At 51.5% G+C, this 18,500-nt stretch overlaps 2 protein-coding genes across 2 annotated transcripts; one reads left to right on the forward strand and one right to left on the reverse strand.

Annotated features, from left to right (window-relative positions):
• Window positions 1–2,391: 2,391 nt before the first annotated feature.
• LOC311587009 (serine protease 27-like) lies at window positions 2,392–9,269 on the reverse strand (the record flags this gene model as incomplete). The annotated part of the gene is made up of 5 exons (XM_084763400.1): window positions 2,392–3,034; window positions 4,750–4,913; window positions 6,377–6,657; window positions 8,548–8,710; window positions 9,140–9,269. 5 exons carry the CDS (start codon window positions 9,267–9,269, stop codon window positions 2,783–2,785), a joined length of 990 nt encoding a protein of 329 aa, XP_084619526.1. The 3' UTR covers window positions 2,392–2,782.
• A 3,151-nt stretch (window positions 9,270–12,420) lies between these two features.
• Window positions 12,421–18,099, forward strand: LOC311587008 (serine protease 41-like). Its single transcript, XM_084763399.1, has 7 exons — window positions 12,421–12,588; window positions 12,684–12,710; window positions 12,799–12,834; window positions 13,030–13,198; window positions 14,394–14,677; window positions 17,151–17,308; window positions 17,683–18,099. The coding sequence occupies exons 1-7, from the start codon at window positions 12,516–12,518 to the stop codon at window positions 17,920–17,922; spliced, it is 987 nt and encodes a 328-aa protein (XP_084619525.1). The 5' UTR covers window positions 12,421–12,515; the 3' UTR covers window positions 17,923–18,099.
• Window positions 18,100–18,500: the final 401 nt, after the last annotated feature.

An 18,500-nucleotide genomic window follows, 5' to 3' on the forward strand; every position in this document is an offset into this window, starting at 1 on the left:
TCCCCCCACCTCTACCTCCAGCTCCCCACCTCTACCTTCAGCTCCCCCACCTCTGACCCCCATCCTGAGCTATGGCATATGTATATCCTCAACACATCATGATGATAAATAAGCAATAATAACTAAATTAATAATTAATAACTTTGTTGTCTGGGGGTCAATATAAGTATAAAAGGGATATAGACACTACTAAGCGGTCCATCCCATGGTTCCAGGGACCCGTGACCACTGGAGGAGGTCCGTATTGGTTTCTGGTTACAATCAAAATACCCAACATAACCTTTGTGTCAACTCACAGTTTGAGAGGTGTCAGGACATCATGACAGGCAAAGCACAACACTTCACATAATGGAGGGCAGGAAGCAGGAAAAAAGGCAGGGGACAATGTCGAGGCTAGATACAGCCCACAAGGGGCAATGACCCAGTAGCCTCCTGCTAGACCTTACCTATTGTCTCAGTGACTTCTCTGTTACTGTCGTTAGACACCCTGGCCCAGGCACTTTACAGGAAAAAGGGCTTATTTGGGGCTTTCGGTTTCCGAGGATTAGAGTCCATGGCCATTGTGGCAGGAGGATGGCAGCAGGCAGACAGACATGGTGCCTCAGTAGCAGCTAGGAAATCACATCAGAGCACAAAGGCAGAGAGAGCCAACCGGGAATTGTGGAGTCCTTTTGAAACCTCAAAGCCAGGGACACACCTCTCCGAGAAAGCCACACCTCCTAATCCTTCCCAGACTTTTCTACCAAATGGGGACCAGGTGTTCCAATACACGAGCCTATGGGGGCCACTGTTCGGATGGCCACACCTCTTCCTACCTTCTCCTGATAATGCCGTCCTGTTACAGATCCAGCAGGGATTGGTTCCTTCCTTAGACCAGAACCCAGAAAGTATTTGCTGTCTATAATCTAGATGCTTCTCAAGGCTGTCCAGATAAATGTTAACATGAACCGTCACTGCGAGGATGTGGTGGCACACCCTTTTAATTACCAGAGGTGGAACTCTGTGAGTTCAACACCACCTTGGTCTACATAGGGAGTTCCAGGACATCCAGAGCTACATAATAGAGAAAACTTGTCTCAAAAGATAAAAAGACTAATGATCACGGGCTGTGCCTGCGTGACGTCCCTCTGGTGTGTCTTGGAGCCCCACTTCCTTCAGGACATAGTGGAGTTGGGCAAGTGCTGCAATTCCCCAGCACTACCTCCTCCCGGGCAAGCCACTTCTGCTGTCACGGGTGTCCACTTCTTGGGAGTTCCCAGCCTCAAGCCTGGTGGCAAGGTAGGAGCGATCAGGCAGGGGCCCCACCACGAGGTGCTTCAGGGAGCATTCCCAAATGGTGTCCTTGAGAGGTGCTGGTGTGGCAACACCAGCCAAGGATCTCTCTAACTTTACATGCTACGGTTAGCCCCTCTGCCAAAAACGGCCCAGTGGGAATGGGAGCTGGCCAAGACACTCGAGGGCAGAATGGGTCCCAAGGGATCTGGTTAAAGGGACAAGGTCCATGGGATGGTAAAAGACTAAGGTTTGGGCTGGAGAGATGGCTCAGAGGTTAAGAGCACTGGCTGCTCTTCCAGAGGTCCTGAGTTCAATTCCTAGCAACCACATGGTGGCTCACAACCATCTATGATGAGATCTGGTGCCCTCTTCTGGTGGGCAGGCACACATGCAGGCAGAGCACTGTAACATAATAAATAAATATTTTAATTAAAAAAAAAAAAGACTAAGGTTTTCCCAAGAGCCCTTTTGTTCTTGGGAACCCTAGCATTTGCATCCCAGCCCTCTGTGTACTCCCTGCTGCCATCACCAAGCCCAGCTCACTACAGAGGCACAGTGGCCAGCTACCCACTTGGGACACTGGGACACAATCCTGGGTGCAGCCCAAGGGGTTGCTCAGGCCACAGGTCCCTACTTGACCTCTCACCTGCCTCAGCTCAGGCAGGCACAGACCCAACCTATCACCAGCCCTGCCCAGAGCCCAGGGACTGGGCCTCACACCTGCCAGTAAGGCTGAGGCTCACTTCAGTCGTGTCGATGATTTACCGTGAGCCTGGAAGTGACCCCACGCCTTACTTGTGATGTTGCCCCAGTCCTACCAATGGCCCCAGAATGTTCAGGAAATCCTCCGATATCGCTAGAAACAGGGAAACTGAGCCGAGGACATTTTCCTGCTTCTGATCGATGGAGCTGAGAGCGCTGTATACACAGGAGTGTCAAAAACCTGGTGCCATTATATGGGTGACATCTGCATACATGAGAGGCATATAGGGGGCGTCCTCTGGGTGCCTGTGGAGGCTGAAGCTCATAGTAGCCATAGGAGGAACCACACAGTGGGAAAATGTGTCCCGCTGGATCCAGCCTTTATTGCTTCAGATACAGACACACTAGAGGGAGACCAACCCAGTCACAGAAGCCACCAAAGGACACTCTAGAAGCTGGGCTCCACACTGGAATGAGAGGCATGGAAGACTCTTGTCCCTCTGCCCCCTGGAAACCAGCAGGCCCCCAGGGAGTGACCGGCGGCAGCTTCAGGGCCCGTGGGGACTAGAAAGAGACCAGGGCTTAGCTAACAGTCCCAAGGGTCTTAATGATGTGGGAGTCAGGAAGCTTCCATGGGGTGAGGGGAGGGTCCTAGGGGGACAGAGTACGGATGGGGTACTTGTCTGCTGGTAGCTATGCAAGGAAGGCACAGGAAAGGGGGTCCCTGAGAGAAGCCACCCTAGCCTTGGGAGCAGATTGAGCGTAACAGGTCCGAATACAGGTAGGGAGATGGTGAGGGTGCAGGTTAGGGCCCCAGGAAGAGGAAAGCCAGAAACGGTAGCAGGCCAGGAAGCAGGGTCCCCGAAAGGCTGGGAGAGAAACTTTTTCCTTCTGTGGCTAAATTCCTCATGGTGTTCTCAATCCATGAGGTGTAGAAGCTGACGTTGGTGTAAACACCTGGCCTCTTGGGCAGAGCACAGTCGGATCCCCAGCTCACCACCCCTGCCTGGATCCAGATGCCATTAACTTCACAGACCAGGGGACCTCCAGAATCACCCTGAGGAGAAAGAAAGGATCCAGAGGTGTTGGGTTTGCCTGAGCCCGCTGCCTTCATTCCACAAATAGGAAGCTGAAGTTCTCCAGCCCAGGCCCACAGAACTCTCCTCATCGTAGCAGACAGGATCGATGAACTGGAAGCTTCTAGAAGGTTGCAGGGGGGTGGGCGATCTGAGAACTGAAGGAGAAGGGGATTCCTAGCAGATGGGACACACAACCAACCGTCTAAATGAAATCCGAACTTCCGCCACAGCCATGTGTTCAGCGCCAAGGGCAGACGGCCGTTTCAGAGCTGCTGATAGCGCTTCTTGCTCTAGCTTGTTTGGTTTTATCTAAAACATCTCTTTGAAGTAAGAATCAAGAGGTATTTGGTAGGAAGGGTGTGTAGAAGATCAAACGAGGAAAGATAAAATCAACGAAGCTTGAAGGTGGCCTGATCCTCCTGAAAACGCAGTCAAAGGCTCTGTTTGGGGGCTGGGGGTGTAATCTGGCCCCAGAAGAAAACTCTCAGGGTAGAGGCAAGGTCACAGCGGTTTCTTTCTCCCTCCCCTTCCCTGCCAACTCTGCTGAGGGTGGAGCCCAAGGCCTTTCCAGCCTTAAGTACAAACTCCACCCCTGACTCGCACCCCCAGCACTGTGATCATACTTATTTTATTTTATTTGTCAGAGGTGAGGCATGTGGGGGGAGGGGTGTACCCGCCTCTGTGTGCACAAAGATGCCGGAAGTCAACATTGGATGTCTTCCTTTATCACTCTCCGTCTTTTTTTTTTTTTTTAATACAGAATCTCTGACTAAACTTGGGAACCTGTATTTTGATTAGACTGTCTGGTCCACAAGCCCCTGGAACCTGCCTGTCTTTGATACTCCCAGCCCCACCCCACCCCACCCCACCCCCTACCTTAGTGATGGGGTTATAGACTTGTGCCATTGTACAAGTCTTTGTTTTGTTTTGTTTTGTTTTGAGACAGGGTTTCTCTGTGTAGCCCTGGCTGTCCTGCACTCACTTTGTAGACTAGGCTGGCCTCGAACTCACAGTGATCCACCTGCCTCTGCTTCCTGAGTGCTGGGATTAAAGGCGTGCACCACCACGCCCAGTCTCTCTCTCTCTCTCTTTTTTTAATTATCTTTAACAACTCTCATGCTCATGAGATTTATTGGGAGGCTCAGGATGTAGAGGGAGGGATCCAGATCTGGCTGCCCCTGCTCCCAAGAGAGGACATTCCTTTTTTTTTTTTTTTTTTTTTTTTTTTTTTGAGACAGGGTTTCTCTGTGTGGCCCTGGCTGTCCTGGACTTGCTTTGTAGACCAGAGACCTGCCTGCCTCTGCCTCCTGGGAGCTGGGATTAAAAGGATGCTCCACCACCTGACCGAACCTAGATTTTTATCTTTTTTTAAAATACATGAGTGCTTAGGACTCAAATTCCTCCTGCTCATGATTCAGGGAATGAACCATCTTCCCAGCCTCTCATTATGTTTATATTTATATGGTATTTGGAAGGGAGACAATGTCTGGGATTCTTTTTATTTTTTTAAGTGTGTATGTGTGCGTGTGCGTGTGCGTGTGCGTGTGCGTGTGTGTGTGTGTGTGTGTGTGTGTGTGTGTGCTGTTTTTAAGACACCCAGCCCTCCTGGAAGGTTCTCGATGTGATCAGGAGTGGAACACCCTGCACCCTGGGGTTGCTGTGAGGTGGTGCTGTCTGGGTATGGCTCACTCACGTTACATGCATCCTTCTTGCCTTCCTCGAAGCCAGCACACAGCATGTCTTCAAAGATGACGGGCCCCACGCTGGAAATGGAGTTCTCCTCATAGTAGGCATTGCAGGTCTGGGCATCAATAAGTGGTACCTGCAACTCCTTCAGGGTGAAGGGTGGTGGGAGTTCTGGCATTGGGAGAGAGCAGAGTTAGGGGAAGGGGACCATCCGTGTCCTCCCAGATCCACGTGGTTGACTTAACCCTGTGGCCAGCGTCATGTCTCCTACTTCTTTAAGCAGGGCTTTGTTTCCCCACATCAAACCCTGAAAGCCTTTCAAAGGTGGTATCCAGGTGTGAGGACATAGATTTGGGGGATGTATGATATTCCTCCCCCAGCTGGGCACACACAGATGTCTGATGGCTCTGTGGGTCTCAGCCTCTCTCAGTCAAGACAGTAGAATGGGACGGACACGGGGTGGGTGGGCACAGGACAAAAGCCAGGAGCCTACACCTGGCCTGCTGGACCCTGGCCAGTGGTCAAGTCGCATCCGTCGCATGACCCTACTATTTCCAGCATTCCAAACAGCAAGTCAAAGGTGATTTAAGGGCCGAGTGGGTTAAATAATGTGGCCCCAGATCCATGTCTACCCAAAACCTCAGGATGTAACCTTATCAATGAACAGGAAACCTGCGGATGTGATTGGCTAAGATGGGTAGATCAGAATGAAGGGCTCTTAACAGACACAGTAGGAGACCTGGGGAGACACATGGCAGCGGAGGTCTGTGTGAACCCCAAGGCCAAGGCTGGAATGATGCACCTTAAGAAGCAAGGATCCCCCAGCCCTCCCTGGAGCCCCGAAAGGTTTGAAGCCCTTCTGGTCTCCTGAACGGAGAGTGAGCACCTATCTGATTTAACCATCAGCCTCAGGACACTAAGGCGAGATAAGATCACAAGTACAAAGACAGTGGTGAGGGCCATGCTGATGACGGTGGAAAACGGAAATGCCTCAGAAAGCGTCGTCATGCCGTGTACCTCTGTCCTGAACCCCACCAGGTCAGCACTCCGGAGAGCTCACCGACCAGAGGAAGAACCCGGGCCCCATTAGATAGTGAAGGCTGCCCAGTCAAAAGCGATCCCTTGGCAAACTGGGCATGGGGGTGCACACCTTTAATCCCAACACTCTGGAGGCAGAGGCAGGCAGATTGATGTGATTTCAAGGCCAGCCTGGTCTCTACAAAGTGAGTCCAGGGCAGCCAAGGCTACACAGAGAGACCCTGTCTCAGAAAACCAAAACCAAAATAAAACAAACAAAGTGAGTCTGGGACAACCAAGGCTACACAGAGAAACCCTGTCTGGGGGAGGAGGGCAGGGAATCCCTTGGCAAACACTGTCCACAAGGGCCTTGGTAGTGAAGATGGCCAGAAGTTTGTAATACAGGCTGGGTTGGCAATTCCTTAGCCCATTGCTGCATGTAACACTATCTTTCTGGTTATTGGATACTAGGAGGACAAGCGAGTGTGGCAATGTTTTAACGCACCCTCTGTGGTGGACATTCTTTGCATAGACTTTATATAAGTCCTGTCTGAGCGTTGGGGCTGGCCCTAGGGAAGACCAGCCCTTCCACTCTCCCACTGCCCTAACATCCTTACTTTGATTTGTGCCAATATGCCCCCAGCCAGTGACCCAGCACAAGGTGTCAGGCTCCAGGGATTCTCCAGGTTTCGGGAGGCAGACCGGAAGGATGTAGTTGTTGAAGGAGACGGACGAAGCCAACTGTACAAGGGCAATGTCTCCACTAGTATGCTCGTCTGCTGAATAGCTCGGGTGCTTGATACACTGGGCCACAGCTCTCAGCTCCTTTGGCTCGTTGATCCCAGGGTAGGAAGAGATGGTACCCAACAGTACTGTGTAGGCAGACAGGGGCTGGTCCCTGGAAAGGATGGGAAGGTCAGAGGGTGAAAATGAAAGACAACCTCTATAAAGAGGTCTAAGATTGCTCCTGGGCTTTTCTGGGAGCTAAGCACGCAGAGGCACCCCTTTAAATGGCCACCATTAATGATTATTGTAACCTATAAGGCTACCGTCATTTCCTCCGTTTTCCAGGACAACTAGGAAAGTCAAGTCACTCATGCAAAGGCTACCTGGCTGGTGAGCACGGTAGTCAAGACCCTGGATCTGGGGAGATGGGTCAGTGTGTGAGAACACTCGCAGTACAAGCAATGAAGACCAACCAACCCGGTATACACAACAGAGGACACTCAAAAAGCAAAGGGAAAAGTAAAGACTGATGCCTAAAGTTGTCCTCAGACCCTCACACACTCACTGTGGCATGTCTGTGCCCACACTCATACACAGTCATGAACACATACTTTATATACGCACACATACTTACACAAAGACCTTGGGTGTTCAAGGGCTGTTTTGGGAACTCTGTGTGTGTGTGTGTGTGTCTGTGTATGTCTGTGTGTGTGTGTGTGTGTGTCTATATCTGTGTGTGTGTGTGTCTGTGTCTATGTGTGTGCCTATGTCTGTGTCTGTGTGTCTGTGTGTGTATCTGTGTGTGTGTCAGTGTCTGTGTGTGTATGTTTGTGTGTCTGTGTCTGTGTGTGTGCATGTGTGTCTGTGTGTGTATGTGTGTGGCTGTGGCTGTGTTTGTGTCTGTGTGTGTGTCTGTGTCTATGTGTCTATGTGTGTGTGTGTCTATGTGTGTGTGTGTCTGTGTCTGTGTCTGCGTCTATGTGTCTATGTGTGTGTGTATGTGGCTGTGGCTGTGTTTGTGGCTATGGCTGTGTGTGTGTCTGTGGCTGTGCGTGTGTGTCTGTGTCTGTGTATGTGTGTGTGTCTGTGTCTATGTGTCTATGTGTGTGTCTGTGTCTATGTGTGTGTGGCTGTGGCTGTGTTTGTGGCTGTGACTGTGTGTGTGGCTGTGGCTGTGCGTGTGTGTCTGTGTCTGTGTATGTGTCTGTGTCTATGTATCTATGTGTGTGGCTGTGGCTGTGTGTGGCTGTGTCTGTGTGTGTGTGTGTGTGTGTCTGTGTGTGTATGTCTGTGTGTCTGTATCTGTGTGTATGTGTGTGGCTGTGGCTGTGTTTTTATCTGTGTGTGTGGCTGTGTCTATGTGTCTATGTGTGTGGCTGTGGCTGTGGCTGTGTGTGTGGCTATGTATGGCTGTGTGTGTGTGTGTGTGTGTGTGTGTGTGTGTGTGTGTGTGTCTGTGTATAGCTGTGTCTGTGTGTATGGCTGTGTCTGTGTGTGTGTGTGTGTGTGTGTGTGTCTGTGTATGGCTGTGTCTGTGTGTGTGTGTGTGCGTGTGTGTGTGTGTGGCTGTGTCTGCCATGCTCCTGTGCCTGTACAGAAAATATAGTATAATGTCAGATGTCCTGCTCTATTTCGCTTGTCCTTGAGACAGGGTTTCTCACAGAAGCTAGAGCTATGCTAGAGGTCAGCAGCCTCCAGCCATCTTCCTATTTCCACACACACCCCCAGTACTGGCCACACCTAGCTTTTTACACGAACTTAGGCAGAGGGTTTGAACCCAGGTCCCCACGCTTGTATAACAAGCCCTCTGACCTTCTGAACCATCCCCACCACCCAAGACTTGATTCTTGGGAATAAGAAGACTGGGTGATTGACCCACCAGAGACAGGTAAACAACCTGCATGGGTTAACTGGGAGATATAAAAAGACATAGCCTTGTGGCATCTCCTGCCATAGCAGGCAGAGGCTGTGGTTCAAATGGAGAAATAAGGGCTTCTGGAAAGAATGTAGGGGTGACAGTACAGCTGTCCCCAGGCCACATGACCCTTGGGGAGACACTCACTGGCTGAAGCAGTGGGCAGCGGTCAGCACCCAGTCCTCGGCAATCAGGGAGCCCCCACACACGTGCTCCTGATGTTCCCTCACGCTGACCTGCCAAGGCCACTGGCCCAGCTGAGCATCCTGCCCTGACACGATGCGGCCCGATGGCCTGGGACGTCCACATACTGCAAGGAATCGGGAGAACTGGTTGACACGTGGCTACTCCGCCCTCCCCTAAACCCTCAAACCGGGCTCATTTGTCACAAGCCCCTGAGAATCTGACCAGTGTGGGCCAGAGGATGTTCCCCCAGTGCCTGACTCCTAACAGCACCTGCCTGAAATAAGGCCAGAAGGTACCGGGATCAGACAGTTCTCTGGCTCTGCCTCCTGTAATCTCAGCCCTTGAAGACTGAGGCAGGAGGATCAGGAGTTCAAAATCAGCTTTGACTGTGCAATAAAGTGGAGGCCAGTCTGGGGCTACAGTGAGACCCAGGCTCAAAGCTAAAAGAAACAGAATAAAACTAAAGCAAAACAAAACCAAAACCAGCAACAGCAACAAAACCTACATTCTGTGTCTCTTCTGAAGCACCTGTTCCCTATCCCCAACCCCTTACCTAAATCCAGGTTAATTCCACTCCTGTCTGTCCTAGGAGATGGACTGTAGAAGTCGGCTGTGCTGTTCTCGCTCCCCAAAAGGGCTCCAGGAAAGAGGATAAATAGGATGGCGGGCAAGGCCAGCTCCATGATGCACCTGCTGGGGTCCAGACACTCCAGGAAGGAGGAAGGTGACTGCAGGCAGCTCTGGCGTGGCTGCTGCTGGACTTGCCCTGGGGTGGGGCTCAGCCTCCACACCTGCCCTGCAGCCTTGGGAGAGGCCCAGCACCGCCACAGTTCCTGGACACAGAGGCCCTGGCTTCCCTATATGTTGCATGCTCTGGAGTCCTTTGGTCCTCCTCTTTCAAATCCAAGAGCCACAGTACCTACAACCCACATCTTTTATCGATGCAGGGCCATTGATTGTATAGTGTGCCTGGCACTGTACCAACGACATGTGGCACCCTCACTGTCCACCAGAGGGCAGTGTGGGCCTGGCTCTTTGGCTCCATGGGGGCTTCTAAGAGCTTGTGCAGTCAGAAGAGCTTGACAGCGTTGGCCTGGTGCAGGAGGTATGCAGGCATCCTTTCAGACGCCTGTGGTATTTGTCTTCTCCAGAAGCTCCTATTCTGTTCTCTACCCTCCACTCCGTCTCTAGGCAACTGCTTCCAAGAAGGCGTTGTCTGAAGGGCTCACCGGCCAACCGAACACCCCAAGGACCCCACTGAAATAGAAATCGTGTGCAGCGATTAGTACGTCACCAGCTGTAGTGTGACTCTAGTCAGTGTAAAATAGCCCTTGTGCTTCAGAACACTAGCCTTGGATCCTGTCTTGTCAGATTTTAAAATCGCAACATACATTTTTTTTTTATCCCGTGTGCAATGTGTTCACCAATATATTTATAATTTAAAAGAAAAACTAAAATAAAGGTAGAGTGCCTGCTTAGCATGCGTGAAGCTCGGTACTGGGGCACCCCTAGAGCAGGTGTAGACAGTACAGGACATCCCTACAGTTCCAGTGCAGGAGGGAGAGAAAAGTGAATCAAAAGTTCAGAGTCAGTGGGGGGGGGGGGGAGTTGGGGGTGGAGAGTTGGGGGCGGTGCACGCCTTTAATCCCAGCACTCGGGAGACAGAGCCTGGAGGATCTCTGAGTTCCAGGCCAGCCTGGTCTACAGAGCGAGTCCAGGACAGCCAGGGCTGTTACACAGAGAAACCTTGTCTTGAAAAACAAACAAACAAACGTTTAGAGTCATCCTAGGCCACAACAGTGAGTTTGAGGCTGTGGCGGTTTGAAGACGGGTCCCCATAGGCTCTTATATCTGAATGCTTGGTCTCCAGTTGGTGCAACTATTTGAGGAGAATAAAGGGTTGTGGCCATGTTAGAGGGGGTATGTCACTGGGGGGGGGTGTTGGGTTTGGTTGTTTTCTTTTTAAGATTTTATTTATTTATTTACATATTTGTTTATTTATTATGTATCCAGTGTTCTACCTGCATATAATGTCTGCAGGCCAGAAGGGGGCACCAGATCTCATTATGGATGGTTGTGAGCCACCATCTGGTTTCTGGGAATTGAACTCAGAACCTCTGGAAGAGCAGCCAGTGAGTGCTCTTAACCTCTGACCCATCTCTCCAGCCCCGGGTATTGAGGTTTCAGTAGTCTACTCTAGGCCAGTGTTCTCTTGGCCTGCTGTCTGTGGATCAGGATGTAAAGCTGTCACCTACTGCCCACCACTATGCCTGCCCACTGTCACCAGGATGACCATATACTGATCCTCTGAAACTGGAAGGCAGCCCCCCCCCAAACGCTTTTGTGCTGGCTAGCCAGAATGACAGCACACACCTGTAATCTTAGTGTTGGGGAGGCAGCGACAGATCACTCACTGGAGCTTGCTGGCCAGCTGCTGTCAGCAAAAGCCAAGGCTCCACAGAGAGGTTCTGTCTCAACACAAACAAACCAGGGTAGAGAGATGGAGAGCCGGCTCAGTAGTTAAGCGGCTTGGCGTGGTGCCAATTGCAGACAACCAAGCTCGGGTTCCTCATCTGTAACTTTAGTTCCAGGGGATCCAGAAGGTTCTGGCTTCTGTGGGTGCTGCCTGTATGTGGTAAACATAGGCATGCAGGCAAAACACTCAAGCATATAAAATAAAAATAAATAAATCTTTTTTTTTTCTTTTCCTGAGACAGGGTTTCTCTGTGTGGCCTTGGCTGTCCTGGAACTCGCTCTGTAGACCAGGCTGGCCTCGAACTCACAGCGATCCACCTGCTTCTGCCTCCCGAGTGCTGGGATTAAAGGCGTGCGCCACCACCACCCGGCTAATAAATCTGGAATGAAAGAAGGAAATAAACAAGGTAAGACAGCTCCTGATAAATGACACCTGAAGTTGATTTCTAGCCTCTACATGCACCTGTGCACACACACACACACACACACACACACACACACACACACACACACCTGGTAGGGAGCCCTTCCCTTGGGTTATACAAGCAGTTAGAAATTGCCGCAAGGAGGAAGTACATAGCTGGCAGAGCTGCCTGTGAGTTGAGTCATGCACATCGAGTGTGTCCCGCTGGTGACGCAGCTGCATCTGAGTGACCTGTGTTCTGAGTGACCCCAGTGAACTCACTATGTCACTGAGCTACACTGAGGCTGAATCTTTTCTCTGGCCTGTCATTGGCATCCTGTCCGGATGCAGAGAGAGAGCTGTTATTTTCTTTCCCAGGAAAAGTCACACAATACTCCCCAAGAAAGGGAAAGGAAGGGGAAGGGAGGGCAGGGGGAGGGGGCAGGAGGGGAGGGGAGGGAAGAATTGGGAGTAGGAAAAAGCAGTTGTGTTGGGGAATTCATCCAATACCAGAGGCAATGCCTACACTCTTCATCTTGGTCCTTAGCCCACACACCGCTGTTTCCAGGTACCTGGTTACCCGCTGAGTGTGGTACTGGTAAATATCACTGGCTCTGTGGAAGACTTTACCAGGACATCGAGGAACCGTCAGATCCCTGCTTTCCAAACGTGTCCATATGTTCCTTATTTCAGCAAATGTTACTCAGTTCATCCAGCAAAAGGCCGGCCATCAGGACTGACAACATGTAACACATTGCTAGGTTCCAAGCCAGTGTACCCTCAGGCCTGTCCATGAGCTTTCCTAGGGGTGCTGGCTCAGGGCTGGTGCCTTGGTCCTAGAGAAAGCTGTCAGTACACAAGAGGAGGGTGCATCTAGCACCTGGGCTCTGACAATAAAAGGATGATTGTTGATACACCACATAAAAGAGCGTGCGCTATGAGACCCCGTCAGAAGTCAAGGCTCCCACTCTGCCGCTTCTCCCCTAGGGGGCGCCACCGAGCCTGTAGCGCCAGCTGGCGAAGCTGGAAGGCAGGCTGTAGAGAGGCCGCCATGGCCATGGGTGTACACATCCCGATGCTGCTCCTGGCGTGGCTGCTGGTGTTGGTGGTGCTGGGGGAGCCTGGTGAGCTAAAGAGATTCATTCACCGGCCTGGGGGTGATGGGGGAGTGCGGGGACCTCAGAGGTCCGCTAACGCTCACTTTCTCACCTCCACCCAGGGTCGCATGAAGAAAGCCGGACGTCAGGTGAGGAACCGTGGTCCCCGTGAGCACTAACACATACAGAGGCCGGGCATAAAGAGGTTGCCTCAACTTTTCTGCTCCTCCTCCACAGGTCTTAAGAACACCACGAGCATCAGACTCCTCTCAAGTGACTGACGGGCTCTGTGGAGGGCGGGGTGGACCACGTGGGAAGGGTTCTTGCCTTCAACAAGGCCTCAGGATACCGGAGGAAGCGGGTGGATGGTTACATGGTTCTCCCCAGCCCCTCCCACACACTTGTACCCTAAGGATGCTTCGGGCCTGCCTCCGCTGCTCAGCCAGGTGTCTTCTTTGTCTGTCCCAGTGCCATGTGGCCACCGGAATGAAATTCGGTCACTCATAGTAGGCGGGACAGAATCCGTGCGAGGGCGCTGGCCGTGGCAGGCCAGCCTGCGCCTGAGGAAGTCCCACCACTGCGGAGGAAGCCTTCTCAGCCACCGATGGGTGCTCACGGCTGCACACTGCTTTGGAAAGTGAGTCTGGGATGGCAGAAGTCTGGTAGAGCCACGTGATCTTAAACTGAACCTCCTGACACCCTGCTGAGCGGCAGCTGGCCCCACTCCAATAAGCTTCCCCGTTGCCGCCCATCCCACCCCACCCCGGGTAGGGAACACTGTTCTGATTCTCCCAGGGTGTTTTATTGGAACAAGCCCCATGAGGTTTGGGGTATATTCATTTGTGCCCGGCTTCCCCCCAACCAACCGGATGGAATCAGGAAGGCAGGGGAAGAAGAGGTGGCAGATGTGAGGACCACACCAAGGTTGGTTGGTTTTGAGGTGGTAGAGCCCAAGTTGGCCTTGGACTTTATACCTAGCTGAGGATGACCTTGAACTTCTGAACCTCTTGCCTCTACCTCCTGGCAGGCTGGGATTACAGGCATGCACCGCCATGACTGGTCTATACAATGCTGGAGACCAAACCCAGGGATTCACTCACGCTAAGCAAGCACTCCGTCAACTGAGTTACACACACACACACACACACACACACACACACACACACACACACCGCCCAATGACAAGATGTTTATTCTGTTCTTTCAGGGCCCACAGTAGCCTCTCCGGCGTCTGAGTCCTCTTTGGGTTGCACAGGCATTTCCTTAGTGTCCTTAGGAAGTGGGCCAGGGGTCTTCCTGTTTCTCTCCTCAGAGTGCCAGGAGCAGGGAATCTGGTTATGGCCTGTCTAGGCTTCATTCCTACTGGGGAGTCCTTCGACCCAAGAGAAAGATTCAGTTGCTGGGCAGTGGTGGCGCACGCCTTTAATCCCAGCACTTGGGAGGCAGAGGCAGGTGGATCTCTGTGAATTCGAGGCCAGACTGGTCTACACAGCGAGTCCAAGACAGCCAAGGCTACACAGAGAAACCCTGACTCAAAAAACTTAAAATAATAATAATAATAATAATAATAATAATAATAACAACAACAACAACAATAATAATAATAACAACAACAACAACAATAATAATAATAACAACAACAACAACAACAACAACAACAATAATAATAATAATAATAATAATAATAATAATAATAAAAGAAAGATTCAGTAATGACTGAGGCTCAGCAAATGAGAAGTGTTGGCCCCATGGTGTCACCTCACGGGGATCCGGCCGCCTCACACAGCCTGCATCCTCCCGAGGGTCCTGACAATTCTCTTCATCCTTGCCAGGTTCCTTGATCCAGCAAAGTGGACAGTCCAGCTTGGGCAGCTTACTTCCAAGCCATCTCTCTGGGACAGGAAGGCCTACTCTGGCCGGTACAGGGTAAAAGACATCATCATAAACTCCGAAAACACAAAGAAGTTCCACGACCTCGCCCTGCTGAGGCTGGCCTCCTCGGTCACCTACAACAAGTACATCCAGCCCGTCTGTGTGCGGTCCTCTACCTCCACAGTCCAGCAGCAGCAGCCCAGCTGCTGGGTGACGGGCTGGGGCGTCCTTCAGGAGGACTTAAGTGAGATTAGGGCCAGAGGGGTGGGCGTGAGGGTGGGCTATCTTCGTTGCCTGGTTTAGCCACAGCTAGCTCCCCAAAGCCCTTCTCTGGCCTCCTGCCTGCCTCATTGCTTCTCTCCTTGTTCCCACCTGCAAGGAACTCCCCAATCTTCTGGACAAGGTGTGCATCCAGTGGCCAGGCACACAAGAGAGGGACACTTAGCCGGGCTTGCATTCCCCAGCTAACCGGGACGGGTGCTCAAGGTCTTTCTGACCAGTGTAGTCACAAAGCTGTGAAACTGTCACCATTGTCGCTCAAGTCCTTAACTAGGTGACACTTTAGCTCCCCAGATCAGGCATGTTCAGAGGGCTGAGGCCATGGGCTGTCAGCACTGTCGAATTACAACATTTTCACCGTTACAAAAAGAAAGCCTGTCAACCTGGTCTACCAAGCTAGCTTCAGGCCAGCCAAGGCTACACGAAGAAGCCCCTGTCTGGAAAAACAAGCCAAACCCTCAGTAGACATGGTGGCATAATCCCAGCACTTGGGAAGCGAAGGCCGCAAAGGCAGGGGTTCAAGACTGTTCTAGAACTTCATATCCTGGACTCCATCGCAAGTTTGAGATCAGCCTGGACTACATGTGGGCTTGCCAAAAAAAAAAAAAAAAAAATGAGCTCACCCCACTCCCCACTCTGTCGTTTCTTTCAGCCTCCTCATTCCTCTTGACTCTGTCCCCATTGCTGCCCAGACCTGCTTTGCTTTCTGTCTCCTCCCTAGCTCTGGTTATTCTACACAAATACAACCAGAGAAAATGGCCTTTTCTCTGTTGGGATTCTTTCGCAAGTGGTGTCTTCCATGTTGCCCCCCTGTGGCAGTTTCGGGTACTGCTTCTCTCTCTTTTTAAATTCTAAATTACACACCATTGAGGAACCACCTAAAGAATATACTTTTAATCCCAGCACTCGGGAGGCAGAGACAAGCAGATCTCTGTGAGTTCGAGGCCAGCCTGGTCTACTGAGAGAGGCTAGGACAGTCAAGGCTCCACAGAGAAACCCTATCTCGGAAAAAAAAAAACATTCATGGAGATTCTGCCCATAAATGGAATACAGTTTGTGGTCCTATGGCTTTTTAAAAATACTATCCCATCTTTAAGGTTCATCCTTTTTTCTTTCAAGCTAGACTGCCTTTATTTCTTTCTTTTAAAAAAATTATATTCATTTACTCTGTGTGCAGAGGCCTGCCTCTGCCTCCTGAGTGCTAGGATTAAAGTATGCCTAACCAGCCAGGTGTGTGTGTGTGTGTGTGTGTGTGTGTGTGTGTGTGTGTGTGTGTGTGTGTGTTGTATTGTGTATTGTGTGTACTGTTTGTGTGTTTGTATATGTAGGTTGTGGGTGGTATGAGTGTATATTTAGTGTTTGTGTGTGTGTGTATGTATATGTTATATGTGCTACATATGAGTGTGTTGTAAAGGAATGTTAATTCAGAAAGAGATCACATCCAAAGATCTTCTAGGTCTGTGTGATCTGGCTGGAATACAGACACGCCTTTAATCCAGGAGACAGAGGTAAACAGATTTGAGTTCAAGGCCAGCCTGGTATAGAGCAAGTATCAGGTAAAGAAAAGCTTAGGTCCAGGCATGGTGTTTCGTGCCTTTAATCCCAAACGGAGGTAAAGTTAGTTTGTAGAAGGAAGCACCCATGTTTGAAAGTGATGTCTAATTGAGTGGCAGAAAAGGTGACGAATCAGAGAAGATTTGACAGAACAGGATACACCCAACTCTCATGAGAAGAGAGAGGAAAGGGAAGCTACTTAAGAGGCAATTTTACATAGAGAGGAGGCGGTTTTACCAGGACCGTAACAGAGAGATGGGTATGTGTATGTACCTGTGTTTGTGTGTGTGTGTGTGCCTGAGTATGGATATGTGTGTGCCCGAGAGAGAGAGTGCACCATATGCATGCATGACCTCCGCCCACAGAGGTCAGAAGAGGCAGCAGATCCCCTGGTAATAGTCACAGGCAACTGTGGGTCTCCGTGTGGATCCTGGGAACTAAACCTTGGTCCTCTGCAAAAACACTAAGAGCTCTTAAAACAGCTTTCCAGCCCAGCCCAAGAACAGTTTAAAGACAATGTTTTGCTTTGTAGCCTAGGCTGGCCTCAAACTCACAATCCTGTCACCTCGGTGCTGAGGTCCTGGGCATGCACCACCAAGTCTTGTGAATTTGGGAATTCCCGTCTTGGGTCCTGTGTTGCCAAACTGTCTCAGCATCCCTAGCCTGTCTCCACCTGTGCTGCTGGCACACTCAGGGGCCAGCCCTTCCAGGGCAGAGATAGAGGAAAGGGGGGGGGGGGGGCTCAGGGGAGCTTCAGCATTTATCTACCCATTGTCCTACTGTCCTTCTGTCCTTCTGTCCTTCTGTCATACTGGATTGTCCATGGTGTGGGGTGACAGTAGAGGTGACCATAATGCTGTGCCCTGTCTCTGTCCTACCCCCAGAACCTCTGCCACCACCCTACCACCTCCGAGAAGTGCAGGTCACCGTCCTGAACAACAGCAGGTGCTATGAACTGTTCAGGAGGGTTTTTTTCCACCTCTTCATCAGCAGTGATGTGGTCTGCGCCGGCGCTGAGGATGGAAGCGCGGACACCTGCAGGGTGAGTATGCCCGCCCCTCTGAGGAAGCCTGCTCTCCCTCACCGCAGGCCTGAGAGCTCCCTTCACGACTGCCACCAGCCTGTCCTCAGGGTTCACCCATGGGAAGTCACATGCAGCCGTTAGTTACCCAGCCCGTAAACACACCTCTCATCTTCCATTTGTGATATTTTCCCGTCATCCCTGAGGGTCCCGCCTCCCCCAGAGGTAGGAACCATGGCCCTACTTTTCTGATGATGAAGCGAGGCCAAGGCTGTGCGGTTGCCTTGGAGGAGAAGTAGGATTCTGCTTCTCCCCAACAGTGTTCCCTGCCCTCCCCACCCCCCTTCTCCTGCCCCACCTACCGCACCCTCAGGCTCACCCATGCTGCCCCTCAGGGTGACTCAGGAGGTCCTCTGGTCTGCAACATGGATGGACTCTGGTATCAGATTGGGGTCGTGAGCTGGGGAGTAGGCTGTGGGCGGCCCAGCCTGCCTGGCGTCTACACCAATGTGACTCGGCACTACAACTGGATCGAGAGCACCATGACCCTCGGTGGCGCCGTCAGGCGTGAGCTGGCCCCGCCCCTGCTGTTTCTCACTCTGCACTGGGCTCACTGGCTTTTGAGGCCCACCTGAACCTATGAAGCTGCAGCTTTGGGCCCAGAGCATCACTGCACCTCCCCGGGCTCAGGACATTCAGTATAGGGTAGCAGCTGTTGTCCATCTCCTTTGCCAATAAACTCTTACGCATATCTGAGTCGGCACTTTTCAGGACATTATGGGGACCTTGTGCCTTCCTGGACACTTCCCAGTGTTCACCATGAGTGGTCCAGGCCAGGACCCATGATAGCTTGTCTAGGCTTTGGCTGCAGACAGCGGATCTGTCAGTGACTGTAGAGTGGAGAGTGGAGCCCCAGCCCACCCCCTGACCCCCACAGCACCCTGAAAAGCTCCCCCGGCCACCCACCCCAGAGCTCTGCTCATGTGAAGCTGAGATTCCTGACTATAAGCAGTGTAGAATCTCAGAAGAAACCAGTGTCCACTTAGAGCTGTTGTGGCTGTGATAAAACACCAGGGCTGGAGAGACGGCTCAACAATGAAGAGCACTGGCAGCTCTTCCAGAGGTCCTGAGTTCAGTTCCCAGCAACCACATGGTGGCTCACAGCCATCTATAATGAGATTTGACGCCCTCTTCTGGCCTGCAGGTGTACATA

The sequence above is a fragment of the Acomys minous genome, assembly GCF_964271855.1.
Source record: "Acomys minous genome assembly, chromosome: 16".
NCBI classification, from domain to species: domain Eukaryota; kingdom Metazoa; phylum Chordata; class Mammalia; order Rodentia; family Muridae; genus Acomys; species Acomys minous.